Raw genomic sequence first — 26,303 nt, forward strand, 5'->3', positions numbered from 1 at the left:
CTAACAAGACTTCTCTTTCACTCAGGGTATATAAAAGGCGGTCCCTTTTCCAGACTAATGTCCACAGTCTCTGAGTCTTTACTGGTCTCTGGATACATCTTCATGGCTTCACAATTCTTAACTTTTCAGAGATAAAGCCTGTAAAATTCAATTTAATCCACTTGGAATTTTTTTTTTTTTAGCTCAATCCAGTGCTTGGGGTGGGGGGTGGGGGTTGTGGAGAGCTTGAAATGAAGACCATAGCGGAGGAGAAGGATTAGTTGCATCAACTGTCCTAGAAAGAATGGACTAGTAATCAAATCTGGATCTGTCAGAATCAATCATGGCATATTCTACCAGTCTTGGATCCTCCTGATTAGTTTGATTTTTACAAGACTTTTACAGTTTTACAGTATAGTTGTTCCATAGTCAAGAACAGGGTCATGGAAAGGGGAACCCAGGATTGAATAAAACTCTGTTGAATACATGTACATCTTTTATATACTATAGCTTGGAGATTTTTTTTTTTTTAGATCTAGTGCGAGAAAGCATGCATAATAACCTTCTTGAATTGCCATCAGTTACATATCAAACCAGTAGAAGTAAATGCATTACACGCTCTTGGACTCAGATCAGACCAAAGTAATGACCAAATTGAGAACTCACCTTTCAGTTCCAGGGGAGGGATAATGCAGATGACTGTATGACCCCCCTTTACCTTGAAAGATCTAGAGATTGGCAGTGAGGGTCACGTTTTAATGCATGCATACATACAGCTTGGCAAACAAAATGGCAAATAGGATTTTAAGTAACCGTGTTTAAATTTTCAGGATGATTACGCTCCCCACCTTACGAACGAGTTACCTTCCGAACTAATTTTTCTTTCGGCTTCTACCATTAGGGGTCGCCACAGCGGATCCGAACGACCATGAATTTGTTCGTAAGTTGTTTGTGTTCGTTATTTGACTACGCATATCTCCTAATGATGGAAGAGCTACAAATGCTATCCACCACTAAAATATACTAAAACAAATCAAAGTATTGTCTTACTGTAATGTGTATATTGCTTCTTTTTGTAACTCTTTGTTTACCCTGTGTTTTATGTGTTTTTATTTTACTATTTTTTACTATTTTTCTTTGATTTGATTCTAGACTACATGCATCTTACTTATTCTTTTATTGTGCACATGCTTTGGCAATACAGTTGAACAATATTTGTCACACTAATAAAGCACTCTGGAATGGAAATCTATATATCATTCTGGGACATCTGTCTCTCTCTTTCTCACACCTTCTCTGGGATCATCTCAAAGTCTTCTAGATTCCTCCAGCAGACTATTTTCTTTGTGATCACTAAAAATATAGTCAAATGCAGTGGTATAAACACACACACACTTTCCCCTCTCCTCCTGCCCTTCACCCCTTTTCCTCCTGCTCTCCCCCCTTTATTTCTCCATTCAACAGTGTGACCAATCTATGGTGTAGCTATGGACATTTTCAACACTGTGTGTGTGTGTGTGTGTGTGTGTGTGTGCTGAAGTGCAAATCTTTCATTCTCACATCCTAGTTCTCATCCATCTCATCTTTCCCAAACACACACAATTTCCTTCTCTGTCTTTCTTCCTCTTTCTTTCTCTCTCCCCTTCTGCTCACTCATGCCATGTTCAGTTATTGTTAGAGGCCGGTCTTAAAGGACGTAAGAATTCCAGTGAGAAGAGAACAGGAATGCTTGGTAAACCACACACTGGATTTTGGACTAGATTTTCCCCCTTGCTCATATTCCGTGTGTGTGTGTGTGTGTGTGTGTGTGTGTGTGTGTGTGTGTGTGTGTTCAAGAGAGAGAGAGAGAAAGAAAGAAAGAAAGAAAGAAAGTGTGGAAGCCGGACAGAGAAACTGATGCATTTGTATGAGAATTTGTTCTGTTTCTGTATCTCTGACTGTGTCTGTGTTTGTTTTCTTCTTGTGTGTGTGTGTGTGTGTGTGTGTGTGTGTGTGTGTGTGTGTGTGTGTCTTTCTGTTTCTGTATGCCTTTCATGTTTTTTGTGTGTATCTGAGAGGGATACATTTATTTGTAGAATAGTGTGTGTGTGTGTGTGTGTGTGTGTGTGGTTGTATAAATGCTTCATGCAGCATGCATTTCTGTGACCATTTTAATTTCAAATATCAATAAATAAATATAAAAGAGGCAAAATTAAACCCTTTAACACAGCACACGTTTATTCACGACGTCCTTTCAATCACACTACACATTTGTTTTACTGATGCGCCAAGTCTCAAATCAAGCACCAAAATCCACCATGATGCGCACATCCGGCAATTAATACCGCCCGTGTGGAAACATAGCGAAAGTTTATTTATGTGTATTAATTCATTAATAATAAACATACAAACAGAGGAGTATTTAGGAGTATTAAAAACTGAAAGTGTATTAATTTAAGGTACATTTAGGACAGATAAAAATGTGAATATGAATTTCCATTTATATATATAAATGGAAAATCATGCTCCACACACATGTATACACACACCTGTATTCAATTTCGATTCCAGTTCGTATCAGTGTCCGATCTGAAACACGTGCGAATTAAACGGGTGTAACCGAGTCCATATGCTATTGTGAGTCACTCCTCTTACATAGCTCAGTGTCTCTGATCATATTTATGTTTATTACACAGGACATAGCGTCTTTGTGTGTATCACACTGTGAAACAATGTCATATGTCCTGTACCACTTCCTCTTTTCCACTTCACTCGAAATATCATTCACGGCCGACCGAACCGGAGCCGGACATTTCCACACTAACGCATCTGATTTGTTTCACTTTTAGAAATCTAAAATATTTTTTTAATGCATCATAAATCTTTCATAATGCTTGCGTAACCTTTTGGTGCTGATGTATTTTGGGGGAAACTCCACCCTGATGATGAGTCAGTGTCAGTATGGGTTCTACCTCTCCCTTTCTCATGTTCAGAAAATACTTATGAAGGTGAGATGGCAAAAAAAAAGATTCTATCACGATACTTTTTATTATACAATGATGTCTAGCTACAGTGGGTTGGTTCTTGGTGACTGTAGGCATTAGTATTTCAGAAAGACTGTGTGGGATAAATGTTTTAAACACACTGGGTAAATAACGAATCTTCACAAATGTGATGAGCAGAAAAGCATCTTAGAATAAGCTCTTGATCTTCTCGGTTGGCTGCGTTCTTTGTTTTGTTGCATTTCCTGTTTTGGCTGATGGGAATGGAACCTAGTGTGGTGTTTTGGTATCGTAGCTTCAAGATTCAACGCTTTTAAGATGCTTTTTTACCTCAGAACAGATGTAAGGAGAGGTTATTTTTGGAGGTCGGCCGTGGATTTGACCATTATCAATAGCTACGTTGGATCGTACACGCCGTTAACCTAGTTTTTAAAATGGATACTGGATTAAAAAAATATATAAACATTGCGCTCGATGTAAAATAGTACTGGACTTTATTACAAAAATGAAAAAAACATTACGGAATCATGAAAATGTGCTAAATGAAATAAATACGAATATATTAATTAATAAATATAATCTCTAAAGAATCATTTATGAATACATACAGCGCTCTTCGTGCAGCGCGTTCTCGCACGTAAAAATGAACAGCATGTTGCATTAGTGATTTGCCTCTAGAGGCCGCTCTCGTAATGACAGCGGACCGGAAGCCGGAAAAACTATTGTTTCTATTGTCGGTATTGATTTTTGCCGAATCTTTTTCCTCACCATTTTATTTAAACTCTAGACTTCTTGACATCTGAAAATCCCAGTAAATCTGCTGTTTTTGAAATATTGAAACCAGCACCAACAATAAATCCATGCTCAAAGTCTGTAAGATGTTTAATGTGAACATTAAGTGAAGCTTTTAGTCTGATTTGCGCTTCCATTCCTGCGTCACTCTTTTTCAGTCTACCTCATTCTACCCCTTTTCTTTTTTTTCTCCAGACCTTTTTCCTCTTACCCTCAGTGTACATGACCCCCACATTGTGTGTGTGTGTGTGTGTGAGGTTTTTATCTGCTCTGCCGTATCTATGGCTCCACTTGGCTGTTTGTTCTCAACTCATGCCAACCAGATGGATTTAAGAGAACAAGCTTTTCTCTTTTTTGACCATATAAGGACTCTGGACAGACAAATCTGAGTTTTAGGGCAGGCACGTGCAGCCTTGCCCACTCCTGAATCGTCCCTCCACCTTCTCTTTCTTTTTCTCTGGAAAAGAAAGAAAAGCTGTCTGTGTGTAATTGTGTATATGTGTGTGTTTAAATCAAATGCCACAGACATGATGGCGAATCCTGATAGCTTGTCCAGGGAACGTCCAGCATTTCTGCCTTCCCTAGGCCCCCAGATCTTTCGCATCCACTGACTCGCAGAATCGGATCTGATCCAAGTTGACATCTCGATGACGACGCTGCTGAAGTCCGCTCGTCATGTTAAATGTTTGTGTGCAGGGCAGGTAGCAGGGCGTGATATCATGTTCTACACGCCATGCTCAAGCAATTTGGTAAGGGCAGGTTTTTCCAGAGTGCCTGAATGAGATCGTATTATTATTCAGCGCTTCTGTAGGTTTCATAGCTTCATACATTACTCACACCTTTGTTTTCTTTCGACTCGTGTTTGTGTCTCTCATCATCACGTGTGGAATTAATCGGGGCGTTCCTTTACATATTCCACAACCCCTGACGCTGATCTGGCGCCCCTGGACACAGGAAATCTCTTGCAAAATAGCACAGAAAGAAAAAAAAAATCTGTGTGAAGAGTAAAAGCGGAGGAGAAGCAGATTTGGATAGAACATGACCTCTAATTCTTTCTATTTGTCTACAAGCCTACTGGAATGGTATTTATTTTCCACACTGGGTGGAATAATTGTTACCAGAGTAGCTGGTATCTGGTAGGGTAATTATAGTTTTATGTCTCCATTAGGATACATAACCTTTTTTTTTTTTTAACGCTTAGTGAGCTTGGTGGGGTTTTGATACACTATATAGGCGAAAGTATTGAGACTCACCTATTCATTATTCAATTCAGGTGTTTCAGTCAGACCCATTGTATAAATTCAAACATTTAGCTTTGCAGTGTGCATTCATAAACAGGGTGGTTCTGAAGAGCTCGTTGAATTTAAACGTCATACTATGATTTGGCACAAAGTACCACGCCAAGCTTCGGATGGAATGATGAGCTGTACTCAGTTTAGAGTCGAATCACGGTTCTCTGTTTGACAGTTTAATAGGCCGGTCTGGGTTTCCAATGATTGCAAATCATAACGTTTTACGCATACCAAGACATTTTGGACAATGCTATGCCTCACACAATTTGAAGAAGGCTCTTTTATATTCCAGCATGGGCCATAAAGACACATGTGGAAGAACTTGACTGGCTCCCACAGCCAAAATAATTAAATAAATAAAAATAAATAGCTACTTGAGCTAGAGCCGGTGATTACTATTGTGTAAATACCATGATAAAAATCATAGTGTGATATAATTTCTCTTTATATAATTCCTGTGTGTGTGTGTGTGTGTGTGTGTGTGTGTGTGTGTGTGTGTGTGTGTGTGTTGGGACTGACTATGCTGAAAGCTATATTAACACTTTAAACCTCACTTGTGCTCTGTTCTGATCTCTTTTTTTATTGCCTTGTCCAATGTTTTCTATTTTTTTAAGTAATGTAGGGAAAAGACGTGTTATTTTATTTCTTTACAGAAACGCCACCAAAAGAACACGACCCTGACCACTTTCATTCCACGTTTCTCTTGTTCCGTACTGCACCGCAAAATCCGAACATGTAACGTAGACGATTTTGCCTCATTAAATATCACTGCCGTAAATCCAGAAGGCCCAGATTCATTGAAATCAGCTACCAAATATGAACAAAAACGTTCTGCTTTTTTAACATCCCATTCCACATTAAGTCCTCATTTGCTTACAATAACTTGCTTGTGGAGATTTGTGCTCATTCACACTCATCTTCCACTCCAATCCATATAAAGCATGTCTTCATGGAGCTGGCTTTGTGCATTGTCATGCTGGAACAGGTTTGGGTCTTCTAGTTCAAGTGAATGGAAATTGTAATGCTAATGCATCCGAAGATGTTCTGTACAATTGTGTGCCTTCAACAGTTTGGGGAAAAACCACAAAATTCTGGGAAAGCCATGTGTACCAGTACTTTCGGATATATAATGTAAATCACATAAACAAGTTTTGCCTACTTTTCTGTTTAAACTTCATTACTAGCTCTTTCATCTTCCCAATTGACCTCCATGTATGACCTCAGCATCCCACAATGCAGTGTGCACCCGGAAACAGCACTGGGATCACTACACACATCTCGGATCGTATTTTAATTATTACATGTAGTCTGAAACCAGCTCAAATTCAGTCAACAATAAGGTTGTGAGAAATCTTTAAGTAGATACTCTTATCCATAGCCACTAACAGTTACCTTTATTTATACAACTGAGCAGTTTTGGGAGTTGAACTAACGACCTTACTGCTTAACCTCAGTCATAATACCTGAGCTACCACTTGATCTCTGTTTGATCACCAACAATAAACATTCAGCTCCAGACAACAAGTTGGCACCAAATTCGCGAAATCGCAAATATAATTAGCCATAATATGAACTTAACCAAACCCTGATGACGTTAAGGCTGCGAGGAGTTTAAGTCCTACATGTATGACTAACCACATGCTCAATAGTTTGAGGTTTATTTTTCCTTCCCCCCCCAACATGAAAAAGAGAACAAATGTTCACGCTGTCAGACCTCGAGAGTCTCCAAGTCTGTACGTTGATGACTAAGGAGGCATGGCATGACTCTTAATTATGTTTATTCATGATGAGGTCTGGGGAAAAAAAACCCAATGAATTCCCCATTAATCAATTTTCAACACTTCTAATCTGAAGTCGTTACACGAATAACTGATCGAGTTCAAAATGTCCAGTGTACTAATAATAATTAAAAACATTTTAAATACTCAAATTAATCAAATGTTATTTCTCTTCTTTTTTTTTTTCTTTTCAGCATAACATGGAAAGATCACTGCTGATGGAGATCGATTTGCTCGTTTGAAAGAATGCATCCTTCCACAGTAGGTTTCAATTTTATATTCCCAATAAACACTGATTAAACACAATTCCGGCATGTAACGGCATGATATTCCATATCCAGTATATCCAGCACCACCAGGCTGCCCTGCTGGGCCCTTGAGCAAGGCCCTTAACCTTCACCTGTACATCCAAATGCTATAAATGTAAATGGTGCTTATCTAGCTAGCTCACCTTCATTTGTAAGTTCCTGTTTAAAAGGTTGCTCAAGGTAACCTTCATCTTTTTCTCAAAAAGTACACTACATGCACAAAAAGTTTGTGGACACCTGACTATATGATTCTCGTGTTCTTTTTAAACATCCACATTTAGTCCCTATTTGCTGTTATAATAACCTCCAATCTTCTGGAAAAGCGTTCCACTAAATATTTAAGATATGTGAGGTGTGGAGGCCCGGGGTGTAGTCAGCGTTCCAGTTCATCTTAAAGGTGTTCCTAGAACATCCATTATTTGCAGTCTGAATTTGTGACCATTGCGAAAACCCAGCCGAGTGCGACGTGAGGTGGAGGAGAGAGGGGGCGGAGCTTCTCAGAAGCATCTGTAAATTATCATAGAGTTTAAAACACTGTGCTTGTCTCTGATTGATGAGGTTTTTGTAGAGCTCCTGCACAAAATACGTAACGATGGACAACTTGGTTAATGTAATAAACACCACTGGATGCACAGTGGATGGAATATTTGTATTTATTTATTTTTTAAACGTCATTATGGGGACCACACGTCCTCACAAAGATAATGTCGAAGAATTCTAGCCTTGTGGGGACGTTGGACTGGTAAGAAATGCCATACGAATGCGAATTTGTTTTTGTGAGTTACTGTGCGCGTGTTTGTGCGAGAGAATAAGGAAGGAAATACCGTGCGAGTTTTAAGGCTTTCTGTCTGAACCTTTTGTGAATTCGCTTCCTGTGTACACTTAAACCCGGAGCCATGGTCTCCCAGTCTTCCATACACACAAGATGCTTTGAGTTGGTCATGAGGGCTGTTTCTCACATCCAGCACCACTGGTTGGTAGTTTATTGTGCTGGATCAAGTGCTATTTTATAAGCTGCTCCTCACTGGTCATGCAACAATAGATTTGGCAATTTGTGTCACATGAGCAGCATCAAAAGATGTGCTTGGCTGAGATCATATGTCTCAGAGGAAGCACATGATCACCTTCGTCCAAATTCCTAGCCGGTGTATGATAAGAGACAGTTAGCTAATAGTTGGGACAAGGGGCGGGGGCAGTCTAGTGTCCCCTTTGAATAAAGTTTGTCAAAATATCAACTAGTCTCAGTGCCAGTGTTTTGTCTCTAACTAGCATATTTGTGTACCAAGCAGCCCTGAAATCATGAAATCTGATTGTTCTAGAATACTGATTTGTTATTGGTGCTCTTAATTTTGTGTGAGTGGAGAATGTCGGGGTTTGAAGAATTTTAAGATCTTACAGTCCTGTATGCGTATGGATGCATCCTGATTCATCCTGACGCCCTATTTCTGGTTGGAGTTCTCTTCATTTGGCAACCCCTTGCTGCAGCTAAGGAAGGCTCCACGTGAACAGCCTGAAGATCCATAAGATTACTTAAGTTGAATTTGGACTATTTTGTACTAAAGTTTTTTCTGCTCAAGCATCAGTGAACAGTCGATCATCTCAATGATACTGGACCTATAATGGATGTACATTCGGTGCCACTCAGATGAGAATGGGTTCCTTTTAAGTGTGGTTCCTCTCCGAGTTTCTTTTTAATGAAGTCTCAGAGTTTTTCCTTGCCACTGTCACACTTGTCACTGGTGTTAGGAATGAAATTCTGGGTTCTAATTTATAATGCATAATATATTGAATTCTGTAAAGCTGCTAAGTCCAATGTCCATTGCTAAAAGCACTATACAAATTGAATTAAATTGAATGGATAGTTGATGATGAAGGAAGGAGGGATGACACTACCTAGACTCTGGTCCTTCTTAATCAGAAACATCCATTGCTCTAAAAGTTTAAAGGGGGTATGCTTCTGATGCTGGAATGGATTTTGTTTTCCATTGTGTTTGTCAGGATGTAGACCAGAAATTCCCCAGCACTAACAAAGGGTTTTGCTATGTCACATATGTTCTCTCCAGTTTATAGTTCCCCAGTTTTTTTTTTTTTTTTGACAGATTTTTTTATTATTATTCACCAATTGAGAAAATGTCTTTGTCACTCTCTTTTTCCCTGTGTTTGTTTTTTCCCCAACTACATTTCCCCTCTCCTCAGTGGATGTTGTATTCTGTTGTTGATAGAGTTGCATTCCTGCCCATGTGGTCATGTGTCTGCTTGGCAATGAGATCATCTGTAAAACTTTACCTCATTTAAAAGCAAATACACACACACACACACACGCTCGCACAGACACACTTGCACATTCATGCCTCAAAAAACACTGCACCTCCCAAAGTTTACAGGTTTGTCATTACTAATGCACACCATTCCAAAAAGAACAGCGTGTTGCTACAAGAGTAAGACACCTGCATTTGTGTAGCACTGGGGCGGGATACAGAAACAGGCACATGTTCAATTGTGAAATTTGTTCCAACAAATTGCAAGTTAGTTAGTTAGTTGAGAAGGTGGGAGTTTAGTGGTTAAGATGTTGGACTTCTGATAATAAGGTCACGAGTTCAAATCCCAACGGCAGCTTGGTGGTGTTTTTTATGGCATTTGATCAAGCCACTCTGGATAAGAGTGTCTACCAAATGCCATAAATGGATACTCTTATAATAATCTCCAATCTACCAGGAAGATGTTCCACTAGATTTGTGTGTGGCTGTGGAGATTTGTGCTCATTCAGCTCAAATGCAATTTAGGTACTGATTTACTGATGTTCCAAAGGTTTCATCCAAAAGGTGTGGAGGTCAAAGCAGGCTACTCAAGATCTAACACTCCAACCAATTTAAAGCAGATGTTCATAGAGCTGGCTTTGTACACAGGAACTTTGTCATGCTGGAACAGATTTGGGTAAAATGTAATGCGACCACATCCCAAGACATTCTAAACTATTGCTTGTCTTTGTAACTAGCTGAGCAATAGCTAATGCAACAATAGATTTGGTATTCTGTTATTTAACAATATTCTGATAGATATGACAGAAAAGGTTTAGAACCTCTAATATGAACATTCAGAACATGTAGCATGAGCGAAACATGACTTGCGCTACTGGGAAAATCTGCCGATTCTGGACCAATCTGAAAAATCATGAAAATTTAACTCGCCAGTTTACAACATTCTGAACAATTTCATGCAGGTTTTACTGACACCTGGCAACCCTGAAATGTAGCATCTTAAGACAAACCTTTCAGTTGTGTTTTCAGCATGTAGTTGTATGATTTTTATATATGATATTATATGTATATTCTATTCTATTTTAAGTGAATAGTTACTCATGCAGAACAGCAACGTCTTCATGGAAAAATCTATTATCATTTATAATTAATTTAATTATGTATAATTAAAAATCAATCCTTCCGCAGTACTTAATTTTCTAAATTCATGGTTGTCTTTTTTTTTTTTTTTTTTTTTAACCAATATCGGCATCTTTATTGGTCAAAGACGATGCAAACGGAAATATCAGTGCTGGATTTCTTGTCGACCGCTAATTTGAACCGAGAGCTTCTGATGTGCCCGGGGTGGTTTTGTGTTTCTTGGAAAAAATGGGGAAGAAAATTGCAACTTAAGCATCGAGTTTTCTGCCAGGACTCTGAGAAACTCTCTCTCTCTTTCTCTCATTCATTCGGGGTTTACAGCCTTTCTGTTTCACCACTGAGGATGTGTAGGTTGTAACTGATTGCTTCCTGATTGGTTGCTTTCTGACTGGGCGCATCCTGATTGGTTCTCGATTGGCCGCATACAGCGTATATAGATTTAACAGACCACTTCCTGATTGGAGGCTTGCTAACAGGGCGCATACCGATTGGCTGCGTCCTGATTGGTTCTTGATTAGCCACATCCAGCACATATGGATTTAACAGGCCGCTTCCTGATTGGAGGCTTGCTAACAGGGCACATACCGATTAGCTGCGTCCTGATTGGTTTTTAATTGGCCGCATCCAGCATATATGGATTTAACAGACCGCTTCCTGATTGGAGGCTTGCTAACAGGGCGCATAATGATTGGCTGCGTCCTAATTGGATGCATCCGATCAGGAACCAGCATGTATAAATTTAGCTTGAAACTTTGCATTTATGGATAACAGAGCCCTAATAATGCATGTCCAAACTGATCTCGAGCACAAAAGAAAGTGTGTGTGTGTGTGTGTGTGTGTGTGTGTGTGTGTGTGTGTGTGTGTGTGTGTGTGTGTTCCTCTGTTCTGAGGGGACAGAATGTTCAGAATGCCAGAGCCAGGATGAATGTGGTAACGCCGTAATGATACGGTTTCTGATTGGAACTTTTTTGCCGAGAGAGTGGAAAAAACCTAGGAATGAAGCAAGGGAAAAAAATTAAAAAAAATTTCTTCACTTATCCATTATTACCTCAATGATGTTCTGCAATCCATACAACAAGTGTTCGCTTCCTTTCTCTTGAGTCCCTTCAGTCCTTGTTCTTCTCTTTTCTTTTTCACTCTGCAAAACAAAATTTTATATGTCTGTGGGGGCTTTTAAATATAACTTGTGTAAACCTAATCCTGGGATCAAAAGCTTTTATTTATAGGACTTGCTTATTTTGTTCACTTAAAATTCTTTGGAGGTGAGATGTCCTTGACCGTGACGAAGCCGAGCTACTAAAGCATGCTTTTTAAACACTTTATTAGGAATGCTTCTGCACCTAGTCAGTCTTGCAAATTTTTAAAGCTGCGAGCTGAACGGCAGATGTGCGGTGCGTGAAAGCGTGCAGTTTCAGGGTAATGTTCACATCAACCATGAAAAAAAAAAAGTGCGTTCTCTGTGATTTTAACTGTGGCAGGATTTCTGTGCCAGACGGGTTGGTTTGAGTATTTTTGTAACTGCTAATCTCCTGGGATTTTCATGTACGAGAGTCTGAAGAGTTTATTCGGAATGGTGCAAGAAAGAAAACTCGTCCAGGGAGCAGCAATTCTGCAGAAAAAAAAAAGATTAACGGAGCATGGATCGGATCGAGCTGACAGAAGCTCAGCAAGTCACTCAGAACGCACAACATTGAGGCGGATGAGCCAGAAGAGCTCGTGTCAGATTCCACATCTGTCAGCCAAGACCAGGAAGTTCCTACAGTGGAGACGGACTCACCCAAGGTCTGATGAATCCTGATTTCTGCTGCAACACACAGATTTTAGGATCAGAATTTGGCATCCACATCCTAAATTCATGCATTAATCCTTGTTTCGTCAATCATTACTTTGCAAATGATTCTACAAGCCTGACTGCAGAATTTTCTGATGCTGGTGAACAGATTGCAAGAGGAGGAGCGTGTGTGTGTGTGTGTGTGTGTGTGTGTGTGTGTGTGTGTGTGTGTGTGTGTTTAAGAAAGCATTGAGGGTATGTAACTGCTCATTGTGAACGAGCAGCCATGTGTGCAAATTGTCCATTTCGTCCTTCATTCCTGCCTAATGAAGAGCTTAAATACAGGCAGGCACTCTGATGGCTTGCTTGTGTGTGTGTGTGTGTGTGTGTGTGTGTGTGTGTGTGTGTGTGTGTGTGTGTGTGTGTGTGTGTGTGTTGCACGTCACTTTAGAATGCTTGACTAACTGTGTGAGACCAATACCCGCTTTCTCTGGAGTTTCAGTAATGCTTTCAGACCCACTGGGTCGACAGTTTCCTCTCTCACGATAGGATATATGTGTGTGGCGGGTTGTGTGTCTGTCCGAGAGCCTCGTTTGACGCTATAAAAAAAATGCAAGTTTGTCTTTTTAATAACCCTCTCTGTGTTGGACATACAGAGATGTTGCCTGCACTGTAATGGTCAGGAACTCAAACCCATTTTCATAGCATTTTGTATGTCTGTGCATTTGTCCAAGATTCTTATTACCAATTGTCCCATTGGCCCATGAACGAAAGACAGATTAGAATTACACATCGTGCCAAACTGTATATTCACCTCTCTGGTTACTGAACGTGGCTCACCCTCTGTAACCTCTAAAAGACCCCAGGAGCCTCAGCATCTTCGGTTTCATATCCGTACAGTGCTTATGTAACATTATTTCCAGCGCTCTATGTATAGCGATGTGTTTCCATGTCCACGTGTTGGTTTCAGTGATATTCTTATTCTGCTCATGCAGGGGGAATGGTGCTAACGAAAGCCGCAAACTTGACCAGTGCTTGCTGCAATAGCAGCTGTGAAGGGGGTGGTGGGGCAGTATCATTGAGATGTGCTGATGTCGGTGAAAATGCAGGAGGAAGAATCAATGCTGTTTTATTGCAGGCATTGAGCAGGGTTAGCTCCGGGCCTCTGTGAGCACTTCCTCTTTTCTTACGGACCCTTGGGATTCAAAAAGCTGAAGTAGTGAAATCTAACAGAAGAGATGAAATAGTTTGCGAGGCAGATCCATCGCAGCATGGATCTGCCTCGCAAACTATTTCATCTCTTCTGTTAGGTTTCACTACTTAAGATTTTTATGGAAACATTCAAACATTTCTTCGAATTACATTGAAATGTGTGAATGTATTATTGTTATAATGGTTTAAACATAACAGTTTCTAAGGGTGATGACTAATACTACCAAGAGTTGGTAGCTCAGTGGTAAAGATGATGGACTGCTGATCGGAAGGTCGTGAGTACAAATCAACCAGTCACTGCTGGACCCTTGAGGAAGGCCCTTAATCATGTATTAAGGGGATTATTGCAAGTCTCTCTGGATAAGAGCGTCTGCGAAATGCTGTTAATGTGAAATGTTATGGTAACCAAACCTCATGTAAGTAAGATATTTGCGGAGATTGTAGTTCAGTGGTTAAGGCACTGGACTCAGGATCGGAAGGTCTCGGTTTCCGATCACTGGACTCTAGATAGGAAGGTTTCGGGTTCCGATCACTGGACTGTAGATCGGAAGGTCTCGGGTTCCGATCACTGGAATCTAGATCGGAAGGTCTCGGTTTCTGATCACTGGACTCTAGATCGGATGGTCATGGGTTCAAATCCCAGCTCCACTAAGCTGCCACTGCTGGGCCCTTAACCCTTAGTTTGTATAAAACTCTGGATAAGGGCATCTGCCAACTGCTGTGAATACTGCTGTAGATGATGGTGTGCTAAATAAGGACCTATGGACCTTTTAAATGATGGGGAAGAAGTTTTGCCTCACCCGGTGCAAATATAACAGTATTGCATTCGATTGTTCTTCAGGTGTGAACCTGAATGTAACCTAGTAGATATAACTACATAAGGAAAGCGCCAGTCAATACGAGGTGGTATCAGAAAGTTTAGAGACTGGCTCTGTTTACAAGAAAGTACTTTATTTATTTACATTTACACACAGTCACCTTCAAAATAGTCCCCATGCGCAACAATACAGCGCACCCAGTGTTCCTGCCACTTCTGGAATGGGTCCTGGAAGTCTTCTTTTTAAAGCGTTTCAAGCTCCCTCTGCTATTCGCGTCGGATCTCTTAACTGGTGTCAAAATCTTTGACAACAAAGTCTGCAGAAGCCAAGTCTAGCAAGAAGAGTGGGCGCAGAGGTGATATCATGTTGTTTTCAGCTAGAAACTCACGTGTGAGGAGAGCTCAGTGACCTGGTGCACAGGTGGTCGAAAAACGTAAACATTTTACCGTCCGTTAACTTTTGTTATATTTTTTGAGTGCTTGTCAAATTTGATGCCTTTGGTTTGTGGCCTGATTCCTGATTCCACCTGGATTTTGTATGAACCATATGCTTTAACTAAAAAAATGTTCTTTTTTGTCTTGCAGGCAGCACACTTGCAAGGATCAAAAAGCAGTGAAGTTGGAACAACCGGAATATCAAGCAGCACTAAAGTCTGCACTCCTTAGAGTTCGAAGGCACTGAATTCCTGTCGTTTCTCTGTAGGCCTTCTGGAGAAATAAGACTTGAATACACAAATGTGTACCTTTCCACAAGGCAGCATATCAATCTTTCAGTAGTGTAGTATCATATATCAGTATGACGGAGTTCAAAGACACAACCAACCGCCATCTCAGGCACAAACTTCAAAGTCTGGGACGCCGTTTGGATGAGCTCGAGGAGGCTACGAGTAAGCTCCAAAAGGCTGAGGATGAGCTTCTGGACCTCCAAGACAAAATCATACAAGCCGAAGGAAGTAACTCCTCCTTGCTTGGTGACATTGAAGCACTTCGAAAAAGAGTTCTTAAGATTGAGGGGAAGGATGAGGAGGTGAGGAAAGCGGAAGATCTTTGCAGATCGATAAAGGAGAAACTAGAAGAAGAAGATAATCTGACTAGGGATCTTAAAGCAGAGATCGAGCATCTTCAACTCAGAATGACTGAACTGGAAAAGCTAGAGGATGCATTTGGGAAGAGCAAATCAGACTGCACACAACTTTGCCTGAGCCTTAACGAGGAAAAAAATCTTACCAAGAAGCTCTCAGCTGAGCTCGAGGCCCTAAAGGCCAAAGTAAAAGAAGTGGATTCCTCTGAGGCAGCTCTGAGCCGGGCGGAGCAGGCCTTAACCTCAGAGATGGAGAAACTAAAAAGCCTCACTCAGACATTCATCGTGGAGCGTAAAAAGCTCCTAGAAAAACAGAGAGAGGATGAGAAAACCATTCTAAAATTAACCGAAAAGCTTGAGAAGAGCAAGGTTGGTTCGTTTGACCACAGCTTCAATGAGTCCCATGACTTTATTATCGATGATGCAGACCTCTCAGCAGGCCTTGGCAGCAAACTGGCACGTAAAAAGAAACTCTCGCAGGATCTTGGCTTGAGAAACAAATCAGAGAATGAGAAAAATGAGGAAGACAACAAAATCAAAGACCTTACACAAGAAGTAGAGAGTCTAAAGAGCCATCTAAAGCAGCTGGAGATGGTACAAGAGGACCTAAAGAACACAGCATTGAAGAATGCTGAACTCGAAGAAAAATTTCAGCAAGAAAAGAGTCGCAACCAAGTGCTGAGTGACCAGTTGGAGCAGCTAAAGTTTCAGCTTTTGAACAGTAATAGAAGTAATGGAAACCTGGTTGGTTCCAGTACAACAAACGTTCTTGAGAATGGCAAAGCTGAAAATGAGGAAATCAATGTACGTGGAGGCTTTAGGCAAGAGAAGAAGGGAAAGATTTTGGCTGCCACTGAGGTCAACACGAAGTATAAAAAAAGAGACAATTCCCCACAGCAAATGAAACCTAAGAGTAAAGATCTCAGCCAATCAGCAGAGAAATCCCCAACAAGGAGGGCCCTAAGTCCCGCCCATAGGCCCAAGAAAACGGTGCTGAGAACCGGATCCTCTCATACTGCCGACAGCGGGCTAAAAGACGGCAACAGCGTTGAGGAGAAACATGGAAGTGCCATTCAGTCCGCCTCCATTGCACTGAGTGATAAAAAATATTCTGTGCTTAGCCGTTACCCTCCTGCTGCCAGTGACCAAAAACCTGGCAAGGTGTCAGTTAAGTCATGTAACACCGACAGCAAGAAAGCAAGTAGAGTTGTGTCTTCCCTCGAAAAAGACAGATTAACTGAAACTGAAACTTCCTGTCCACAGGAGGTAACTACAATGTTAAGCCTTTCCCAAGCAAATGGCTCATACACTGCATACAGATCCCACGTAACACCAACTGATCACGGATCTGAAGGTCACTCAGTAGCCTCTGAAACGGAATCTGTCGGATCGAAGCGCTCGGCAGGTGAGCAAGAAAGCCCTGCATCTGGAATATCCTTAGCAAGTGGCAGAACAACAGATTCTAGGTATTCAAGGTACTCACGATTGCAGGAGTCCCATTCGGGTGGCTCATCGACAAGGAGCTCTTATGATGAGGAGCAGTACAAAGCCCTAATGACGGAAGGTGAACCTTTTCAAACATCCTCTGGAATTGAAATCCAGCGTGTGTGCAGTCCGCGGGAGGCTCTGTGCTCGAAGGTACTCATCAAGCCAGCCATCATAGAGTACGACAGAAAGGAAATGATGTCTGGAGGAGGCATGGAGTCGACGCATGGCAACGAAAAACCGAAAATAGCCACCAAGCCGAACAAGATGACCAGCAGCATCACTTTCTATCCCAATGACCCCAGCTCTTCCCGAACCAGCAGTCGGAGCAGTAGTGTTTCGAGTGAGCCTGCATCCAAGGAACGGCACACTACTACCAGCAACATTGTCATCGGGCCGAACCCTGAACTTCGAGGCAGCATCACCATCCCGTACGAAATATCTATTCCCAAGAGCGAGCTCACTCTAAGGTCGGGCGAGGACGATAATGACAATTCGGATCTTCCTGATGTCCTCGAGACAGCCCATATAGAAACAGCGGTTCTGTCTCGGAGCAGTTTGAACTTTCAGTCCCCAGAAATGGGCTCAGAGATGAACAACAGCTTTGAGAGCATTTCTACTACAACTACTCTTGCTAGCCGGAGAAGCCACAACAATGACCACTGTACCTCCCAGGGCGATAATGCGCCAGAGATGAAAAACGTGACTGTCCGAAGTGCATGGAGGACTCGAGGGGCAGTATCTGTGGACCAACTTGGTCAGGGACTAAGACACGATGGTTTTGAGGATGATATGGAACCCAGTACAACATGGAGGGCATACAGAGCTACTGCTATACTGGACACAGAGGAGAATTTGACGTCTCCTAATGTCATCACGCGAGGTGGAAAGCCCACTCCAGCAGAGAGATACATGCGTAGGATCAGCAGTGGAAATACCGGTAAAGATTCTCTAGAGTTGGCACGCAAGAGCAAGAGCGTGTCCCCAGTTGACAGCAGTCTTCAAAGGGTCATCCCTCATGAGCCTGTCTGTGCCCAGCAGCTGCAACCGAGAATGCGGAAAGAACCTCCTGTAAGTATCTTTTATGATTATTATTTTTTCTAAAAGCCTAAGAGTGCTTGGGCTCAGACTGTAAATAGTTTAGGGGGTTTCATCTAGTAAACCAGGCTTTATGGGGATTTGATTCCCCTAGAGATGGTGTTTTTTCATGGCCTGTGTTTTTTTTTTTTTTTTTTTTCTAGCTTCAAAGACCTGCTTCAACCATTTTAGTATATCTTCTCAAGGACCATACTATTAAAATGAAACTTGGATATATCTTGTAGTCAATGTGCAGCTCGTATAGCAGTATAGATTTACTGTCCTCTTAAAATACCAACATACAGCCATGATTTTCTAAATAACTAGAAACATAAGTAAGTACACCCTTATTATCAGCTGTATGTCGCTTAACCATGCAAAGCCACATGTTCTATTAATCAAGTTCTTGTTTTTGTCTGCTTGACAGGACTATACAAATTTGTGTTTCTTGTATTAGAGCAGTTAAAACTTGGTGCTTTGAGTACAATTCTCTCATACTGACCACTGGATTTTTCACCATGGCACCTTATGATAAGGACTCTCTGATGATTTCAGAATTAGAATTTTTGCTCACCACAAAGATGGCCGAGGCTATAATTAGATCTGTAACACCCTGAAACTGAGTTACAGTACAGAGGTTTTCCTAGACAGGTTACACTCGGAACAGGTCTCGCAAGGGTCAATAAAAGAAGTCGAGTCCTCGTGCTGTGTGTCAGGTGCAGAAGCTGCTTCAAAATACAGACTCATGAGTGCTGCAGCATTTCTTTAGAGGTTGCAGAAGCGGATGGTCGGTTTGTCAGTGCTCAGACCGTACGCCACACACTGCAGCAAGTCAGTTTGCATGGCCATCATCCCAGAAGTAGACTCTTCTGAAACTGGGTTACAAGAAAACCCCCAAACAGTTTGCTGGAGACAACCTGTCCAAGAGCACAAATTCTTGGAACCATGTCCTGTGGTCTGATGAGACTAAGATAAACTTGTTCAGCCAAGATGATGTGTGGCGCCCTGGTCAGAAGTACCAGGACATTTGAGTCTTGCCTACAGCCATGCATGGTGGTGGTGGTAGCATCATGTTCTGGGGCTGCATGAGTGCTGCTGGTACTGGTGATGTCATTATGGAGGAGTGGAAGAGGATCCCAGCAACAACCTGTGCAGCTCTGGTGAATTCCATGCCCAGGAGGATTAAGACAGGACTGGATAACAATGGTGCTCCCACCAAATGTTGTCATTTTGGACACAGTTTTGTTCAATTAGTGTGCACTTACTTTTGTTGACAGCAAATTTGACAATGTTGGCTGTATGTTGAGATTTTTTCAGAGAACGGTCAATCTGTACTGCTATACAAGCTGAGCTGCACATCAGCTACTATCAAATTTATTGTATATAAATTACATTATATATATGTTTAATTCCTATAGTATTGTCATTTGAGAAGATATAGATGATGAGGGGTTGTACTCACTTTTGTGAGATACTTTATAATCACTATTTGGACAAAAGATTGTGGACAACAGATCATAGGATTCATGTCATTTCACATTTCGTCCCATTTTCCTGTTAAAATAACCTTCACTCTTCTGGAAAGATGTTCCACCTGATTTGAGTGCACTTTTTGGGCCCATTCTACAAGGGTGTTAATAAAGTCAGGTTCTGATGTCGGTGAGATGAGGAAGCCTGGGTGAAGTTAGTGTTCCAATTCATCCTAAAGGTGTTCAGTAGGGTTCAAGTTGAGCCACAGGCTGAAACACTGAATGTATATACACTTGCTCTTAGTTTAATATTTGACTACATTACTTGCTTTTTTTCATACCTAAATGAAGTAGAAAAAACATTTTTAATCCCTCTTAGCAAATAACCAATTATCCACTTAAATTAATCATATGAAGGTATATATCATGAAGATATGGTTTACATGGTTTGGATTGGAAAATCTTGAGTGGCCTGCTATAGAACTCTAACCATAACCCTATTGAACATTGGGTAAATTGGAACACTGACTGCACTGTAGGCCTCCTCAACCTGCCTGACTTTACTAATGCCCTTGTGGCTGATGAGCGCAAGTAAACTCCAAACAAATCTAGTGGAACATCTTCCCAGAAGAGCGAAGGGTATTGAAAGATGCAAATGGGAGCTAAATGTGTAATGAATATTCAAAAAGAACATACCAATCTTGCCCTGGTGTGCACAAACTTTTTGTCTATACACTAGTTTACAGATTTTGCATGCATTTCTTAAAATACCGTACATGCTGACTACACTCGATATTCCTCTTACAACATAGCTGAAATAGAACCACTGCCACATTACAGATGTTCTGGCACCATGACAAGGCGAAGCAGGAAAAAAAGGCAGAGGGTTAAAAAAAAAAAAAAAAAAAAAAAAGAAAAGAAGGGGGGTGGGAGTGAAAAATGTAGAAAAAAAATTCCAAGGGGAACTACAGATCCGGCTTTGTGCTCCCGTTGAAGCTTATGGAGAAAATACAGCCTGCCAGAATGGTATGCTTGTTCGGATACAGGGTAATTGTAGAGCAGCAGTGTTCAGTTTAAACTAAATGGAGCAAGACATTTGTGTTATTTATCACGCTTGAAAAATTCGTGTTGGGTTTAATAGACTTTGCTCTTCCTTTTTATTTTTAATTTTTTAGGTAAAAAATTATACATTAACCTGGACTTAAATAAGAATATGTTCGAGCCTCTCATTGCCAATGAATCGTTGGATCTTTTTGCACTGAAATTTAACCGAATGAACTAGACAAACCTCTAGCAGTATGTGAAATTTAGGGATTTCAGGTAACTTTCACACTTCTAGGAAGATGTTTCACTAGATTTTAAAAATTGTGCTGATCAATAGTCACAAGGGTGTTAAAGTCAAGTGGTGGTGATGGTGAGGCGAGGAAGCCTCAAAGGTGTTCAGTAGGGTTGAAGTCAGCACTCATTAGCATGCTGCTCAAGAGCTTCTGCTCCAGCCTATGTTAAACATACCTTCATGGAGCTTTGTGCATTGTGATGGTGGAACGGATTTGAATCTCCTAGTTCAAGTGAAGGGAAAATTTCATGCTACCACATCCTAAAGACATCCTATACAACTGTGTGCCTCCAACTTTGTGTTAACAGTTCCGGGAAGAACCAGCGTTTAAGCAGCGTCTCTCTGCTGGTGTCAAAATATAATCAAGACATTGTAGGTGTCCTTTTTTTATGCTTTTAAATGATCAATCGTTATTGGGGGGAAAATTGTTGCATGAATTCAGATTCATACAAGATTGCCTGTTTTTTTTTGCAGCGGAACAAAGCTATAACTAAATAAAAAAATTGGACGGAAATTGTTGTAATAGTTTTTTGATTTGGGAAAGACATCAGTGTTTAGCGGGATTGATCAGCTGCATTAGATAGTAGATTGCTTGTCTGTATTTCCAAGCAGCCCTGTGTGTTCTCTTGTCTCCTGGTTTTGATTGTTCACAAAAAAGGCCACATCTAAAGCGCATCCAGACACGGTTTAGTCCAGGGATAAGCTTCAGGAGGAGAGACGTGTGATGGTCTGAAATGAGGTCAGCACTGGGTTTGGAGTGGGGTGAGGGGCAAATGGCTGTCACCCAAACTGCACAGCCTTCTTTCAATGCCAGCTTCAGTCATTTCCTGCTCCCAGTCCTTCCTGTGTCCGACGGGAAGTTGCCCAGTTGCGCCTTCCCATTTGGCAGCCACCGCGTCGTAACCGGTTTCCTGTGCCCCATCTGCCCCTCCTGCTTTCCCATCGCATCAGCCTCAGGGCCTGTTATGTGCGATGATTGCAGATCTGCACCAGACGACTGGAGATCCTGGCACACACTGGTTCCTTGTGTAAATGATCGGGTGGGCCGTGGATCTTGCGGGCTTATTATTAAATAGCTGTTCAGAGCATTTTCCAGGGGATTAACCTCAATCCTGCCCATATTTGGACTTGGTAAATGGACTAATAGGTGTGACTTAATTTGTGTCTCCTATGGGGGTTTAGGGGCAAGTACATACATGTATTGGGGTTAATACCATCAAACAATCCAATTTCTGTTCCTACCAAAGGCAATATTTTATTGGGTTTAAAGGGTGGTAGAATCAACCTTATCTGCTGTCTGGTTGTTCGTCCAGGTTGGTGATGAGAGCGAGTCGTCATCTGCCTCGTGGAAGAGACCGTCAGCAGGAGACGTGAGCTCGTCCGAGCGGGTAAGAGGTCGAGGGGCGTGGACAGGCAAGGCCAGTATCGGAGATGGGAGTCGCCACTGGAGCGGCCGTCAGTATGACAACTAAACGTGTGCTCCGTCGATCTTCCACAGAGGTGTGTGTTTGTTGATCTTTTTACACAGGGAAGTTTCCAACTACATTGCTGCCATAGTCGCTTTTATCAGCTTTATACCCAGTAAGCAAATGGCTTTCATGCATGTTGACGGAGAACTTGCCAGAGAGAAGCGCTAATTTGATGATTTATGAATTGCTATGGTTTGCTTTCGTAAGGATACGCTGACCAAGCGCTCGTCTGCTACACCTTCACTTCCTATTAACTTAATTTAAAGGTCCTAAGCATTCCTGCTCTTTTTGGGCACGTTAAAGTTTGTGATATTAATAACCTGGTGATATTGTGACACATTTACAATTGGATTTTAAATGCTCTTGTGTGACTGGATTCGTTCTGCACAGGTCCCGTGTGAGACGCCGCTCTCGCGTTTCTCTGCATCTCAGTACTCAAGACATCTCCAAGCTGCACTTTGAACTTTCCTAGCTCCGCCCACACCTCCCCTCACCTGCCCCTCCCCCGGACACCCCCACCCACAGCTGCCCTCGTGTGCCCAAGACCGGATGCATGCTTGAAGAGAGGAATGGGGAAATGGAGGACCATTGGAGTGGAAGGGCTGATCCCTGTATCATCTCTACTCTGGAAAGTGATGCTGGACACCTGACTTTCGGGACGTGTTACATCCAGGAGCATCCCGTATCTCTATAGAATCTATGCCTTTAGCGATAAAAAATAGTTTTCATGATCAGGAATTTAGGCGCATTCTTGCACAAACCCAGGATCATCATGCAAACGCACAGCTTTGCACGTCTTCAACAAATCCAGCAGAAAACGGAGGCCTGTTCCGTGCTCTTCAATGACCTTTTACGCCCAACGTATCGACCTTTAAAGTGCCAAAGTGTCCTTTTTTTGTTTTTCTTGCTCACTTCTGTTTGTCCTCGTGTTGTCACTGGTTATGAAATTGCACATCCGAAAATGGCAACCAGCATTAAATGCATGACTTATTATTATTTTTAATTATTATTCCTTTTTTTTTTTTTTTTAAGACAAGCTGCTTCTTGAACAGCGCTGGATAACGGAACAGAATCACGGTCCAATCATTAGTATGTAGATAAATCTATGTAAGAAACTTGATCGGTTGGAAGCAAGTGGAACTTGTACACACTCACTCACACACACACACACTTGCACGCTTTGCACAGGCAGGAACAAGGCATAAAGAAAAAAGTGGAATGTGGCTGAAACCGACGGAACCACTTTGCTCCCATGGTGCATTGCTGCAGGAACTGGACAGCGCTCAGGCACCACGAATGGGTGGTGGAGGAAAAAAAAGCAATCCATCTGCATCTTTGCACGTTTCCTGCTGAAAAGGGTTGCAGTGATATCACAATTCCCGAGCTCTACACAGACACCAAGAGAGTCTGATTATTACAGCAGCTACTGTGATTGGGCAGGGCATGTACTCTAAAAATGAGCACTGATCAGGTTCGTTGTAGTCTTCTTCAGCTCCGGATTACTATTATTCCCTTTTTTTTTTTTTCCTTTTCTTTTAAACATACCGATATGCTGTTATAAACATGCGTCTTGTAACCAAACTCGGAATAAATGATGGCATTTGTGTGTCCAATGTCCTCTAGTCCCTGCACAGCCAATCCAGATTTCACTGGATTCACAAGATCTGTTTTTTCCGACTCTCCGTCTATCCGTCTGTCTGTCTAACAGTTTCTGAAGTACCGTCCTGCCTTGCTGTGTGTGTACAAGTTTTCATCATCGTACCTCTTCAAGAGGAACCCAGTTCATGCCCTTAGCGTCCGTCGATCATGAGCGCATTCCATCGCCTTCACGCAGACGGGCTTCGTCTAGACGTATGTTGCACTTAAAAAAAGTTTAGCTACATTTCCAATTTTAGTAAAAAAAATAGGAGAAAAGTTAATTTCCCCTTCGATTGCATCAAGTTTGTAAGAGAGGTGTGTGTGTGTGTGTGTGTGTGTGTATGTGTGGCAGGAGTGATCTTCGGCTTAAATCACGTTTGACTCTGCTGTGCTTTTAACCATCCCCCAATACAAAACCATTTTTATATCCGACACGTTTGGACACGTTCTCAAAAATTCCACCCCGCTGCCAGACTCCACTTCCTGCGTTCGTCTTTTCTAGTTGCCGCAAGACATTTAAACGCCCCCACCACCCCACCCCCAGACTATACACAGCCAGTCACCTCCAAAAAACCCACAGCAGTGTTCTCAAGGTAATTTTCCTGGCTGATGAATAGCGCCATGATTTGCACAAGCTCAGCACTGCAGCTAAACGTGTCATTCTAGGCGTTACAAACCTTTTGTATTTTTCTTTCTTTTTTTTTTAAATGCTGGAGGCACCATTTAGAAAGGGAGATCAAGGCTGTCGAGCTCGATTCGGTCGGCGGGGGGATCCAGAGCCAGGTCAGATGAAGTTTGTTGTTTAAAAAAAGGATGCTGGATGATGATGATGAATTGAGCTTTAAAATAGTATGAAGAGGGCAGAATTAGAGCACTGGGGTAACTAATCTCAGTGCTGTAGTGATCTTAATGCTGTACAAGATTATTCATCGTCTTCATCCATAGCCCACCTACTGTAATTGGACACAGGCAGGGAAAACATCGTTTTCTCCATTCATTTTTGCACTAGAATTAGAGATTATTGAATTCTTCCCCAAGAAACAGCATTACAAAGTAAAACATACTCAATCCATGCAGTCATGACTGAAGATAAGCGTAAACAGAGGCGTCCTAATTCTATTTTACACACGATCACGTCATCCTTACTGGCTTTGAACAATATTAACAATATAAAACCGTTAGCCTAAAAATAAATGTAGGAGAATTAGACATAAACGAATAAATCGAATTTCATTGAACAGTGTTACTCGTATTTCCAGTCTTGTTCTAAAAACTGGAATTTTTTTTTTCCCCCCTGAAACTCGAAGGTGCGTTTTATCGTCCCCTATTCATTCGGTGAACCGTGAAAAGACGATCCTGTCGGAGCTTGTTGCAGATAACCGCATGCGTTTATGTAAAGCGTTCAGCTGAAGGCAGCTCATCAGACCAGAGACCAGCTCTATGCATTAGAGTTTTCTGCAGAAGTATATTTTTTTTTTTCCTCACCTTCCACTGTATTTCTGAAATCTCCAACGAAGACGTGCTTTTATTTGTCTTAGCATTTTTTGTTGTTGTTGTTGTTGGAAACACGGCCCTAACAGTGGTTCGATGAAGAAGGGGATGACGTGAGACGAACACGTTAATGATGTAAAATGTCGACGTTCTTCACTGTCCTTATTCGATGCGATTCGATTTTTAGGGATTTTGTTTAAAACTGGACATTTTAAACATTTCGGTTGATTCGCTGCTGTGCTTTTTGTCTCTCTGTCTGTCTCTGTCTCCGTTTGTCTCTCTCTGTCTCTCTTGGCTTGGCTACAGAGTTATAGAACAAACTAACAAATAAGTACAGAAATAAAGTGAAAATAACCCTCTCTCTGTGTCGCTTTCTGGCTTCCCTTTTTTTTTTTGTCTCCTTCTCACTCTCACTGTCTGTCTCCCTGTCTTTCTATTTTCTCGGTGTCTCACTCTTTTTGGTCGCTCTGTCTTTTCTGTTTTGTTTTTTTTAACCTCTTTGTCTCTCTGTTTCCTCTCAGCCACGTGTCTTTTTCTGTCTCACACTGTCTTTCTCGCCTTCTGTCTCCTTCACTGTCTTTCTCTCCCTCTGTCTCCCTTTCTGTCTTTCTCTCCTTCTGTCTTCCTGACTGTCTCTCTCCTCCTCTCTGTCTTTCTCTCCCTCTGTCTGTCTTTCTTTCTCTCCCTTCTCCCGCTCTGCCCTTTCTCCCTTGGTCTCCCTTTCTGTCTTTCTCTCCCTCTGTCTCCCTTTGTCTGTCTTCCTGACCGTCTTTCTCCTCCTCTCTGTCTTTCTCTTTGTCTTCCTCTCTGTCTTTCTCTCCCTCCACACTCATCACGAACACGTTCATGACCGCATACTAAACGAAGGAAAGCAATAACGAATCGTTCAGCGACTGTGAAATGGCTGCTGTTAAGATTTTTTTGTTAAA

At 41.6% G+C, this 26,303-nt stretch overlaps 1 protein-coding gene and 1 long non-coding RNA gene across 5 annotated transcripts in view; both read left to right on the plus strand.

Moving 5' to 3' along the window:
- Window positions 1-23,858, plus strand: part of luzp1 (leucine zipper protein 1) — a 43,614-nt gene extending 19,756 nt beyond the window's left edge. The window contains exons 2-5 of one of the 2 annotated variants that reach the window (XM_046855542.1): window positions 7,017-7,083; window positions 14,914-17,965; window positions 22,090-22,276; window positions 22,636-23,858. In XM_046855542.1, coding sequence (XP_046711498.1) covers window positions 15,125-17,965; window positions 22,090-22,248 — 3,000 coding nt within the window. In that variant the 5' untranslated portion in view covers window positions 7,017-7,083; window positions 14,914-15,124 and the 3' untranslated portion in view covers window positions 22,249-22,276; window positions 22,636-23,858. The remainder of the gene's footprint in view (window positions 1-7,016; window positions 7,084-14,913; window positions 17,966-22,089; window positions 22,277-22,635) is intronic. The other variant, XM_046855543.1, reaches the window with a different exon arrangement.
- Window positions 11,345-25,733, plus strand: LOC124389939. Of its 3 annotated transcripts, none has more exons than XR_006926664.1 (2): window positions 11,345-11,376; window positions 24,199-25,733. It is a non-coding gene; the product is annotated as an uncharacterized LOC124389939 (long non-coding RNA). The 3 variants fall into 3 exon arrangements; XR_006926665.1 differs by having other exon boundaries at window positions 11,345-11,362; XR_006926666.1 differs by having other exon boundaries at window positions 11,345-11,358.
- The last annotated feature ends 570 nt before the right edge of the window (window positions 25,734-26,303 follow it).

Source organism: Silurus meridionalis, chromosome 8 (genome assembly GCF_014805685.1).
Source record: "Silurus meridionalis isolate SWU-2019-XX chromosome 8, ASM1480568v1, whole genome shotgun sequence".
Lineage (NCBI taxonomy): Eukaryota > Metazoa > Chordata > Actinopteri > Siluriformes > Siluridae > Silurus > Silurus meridionalis.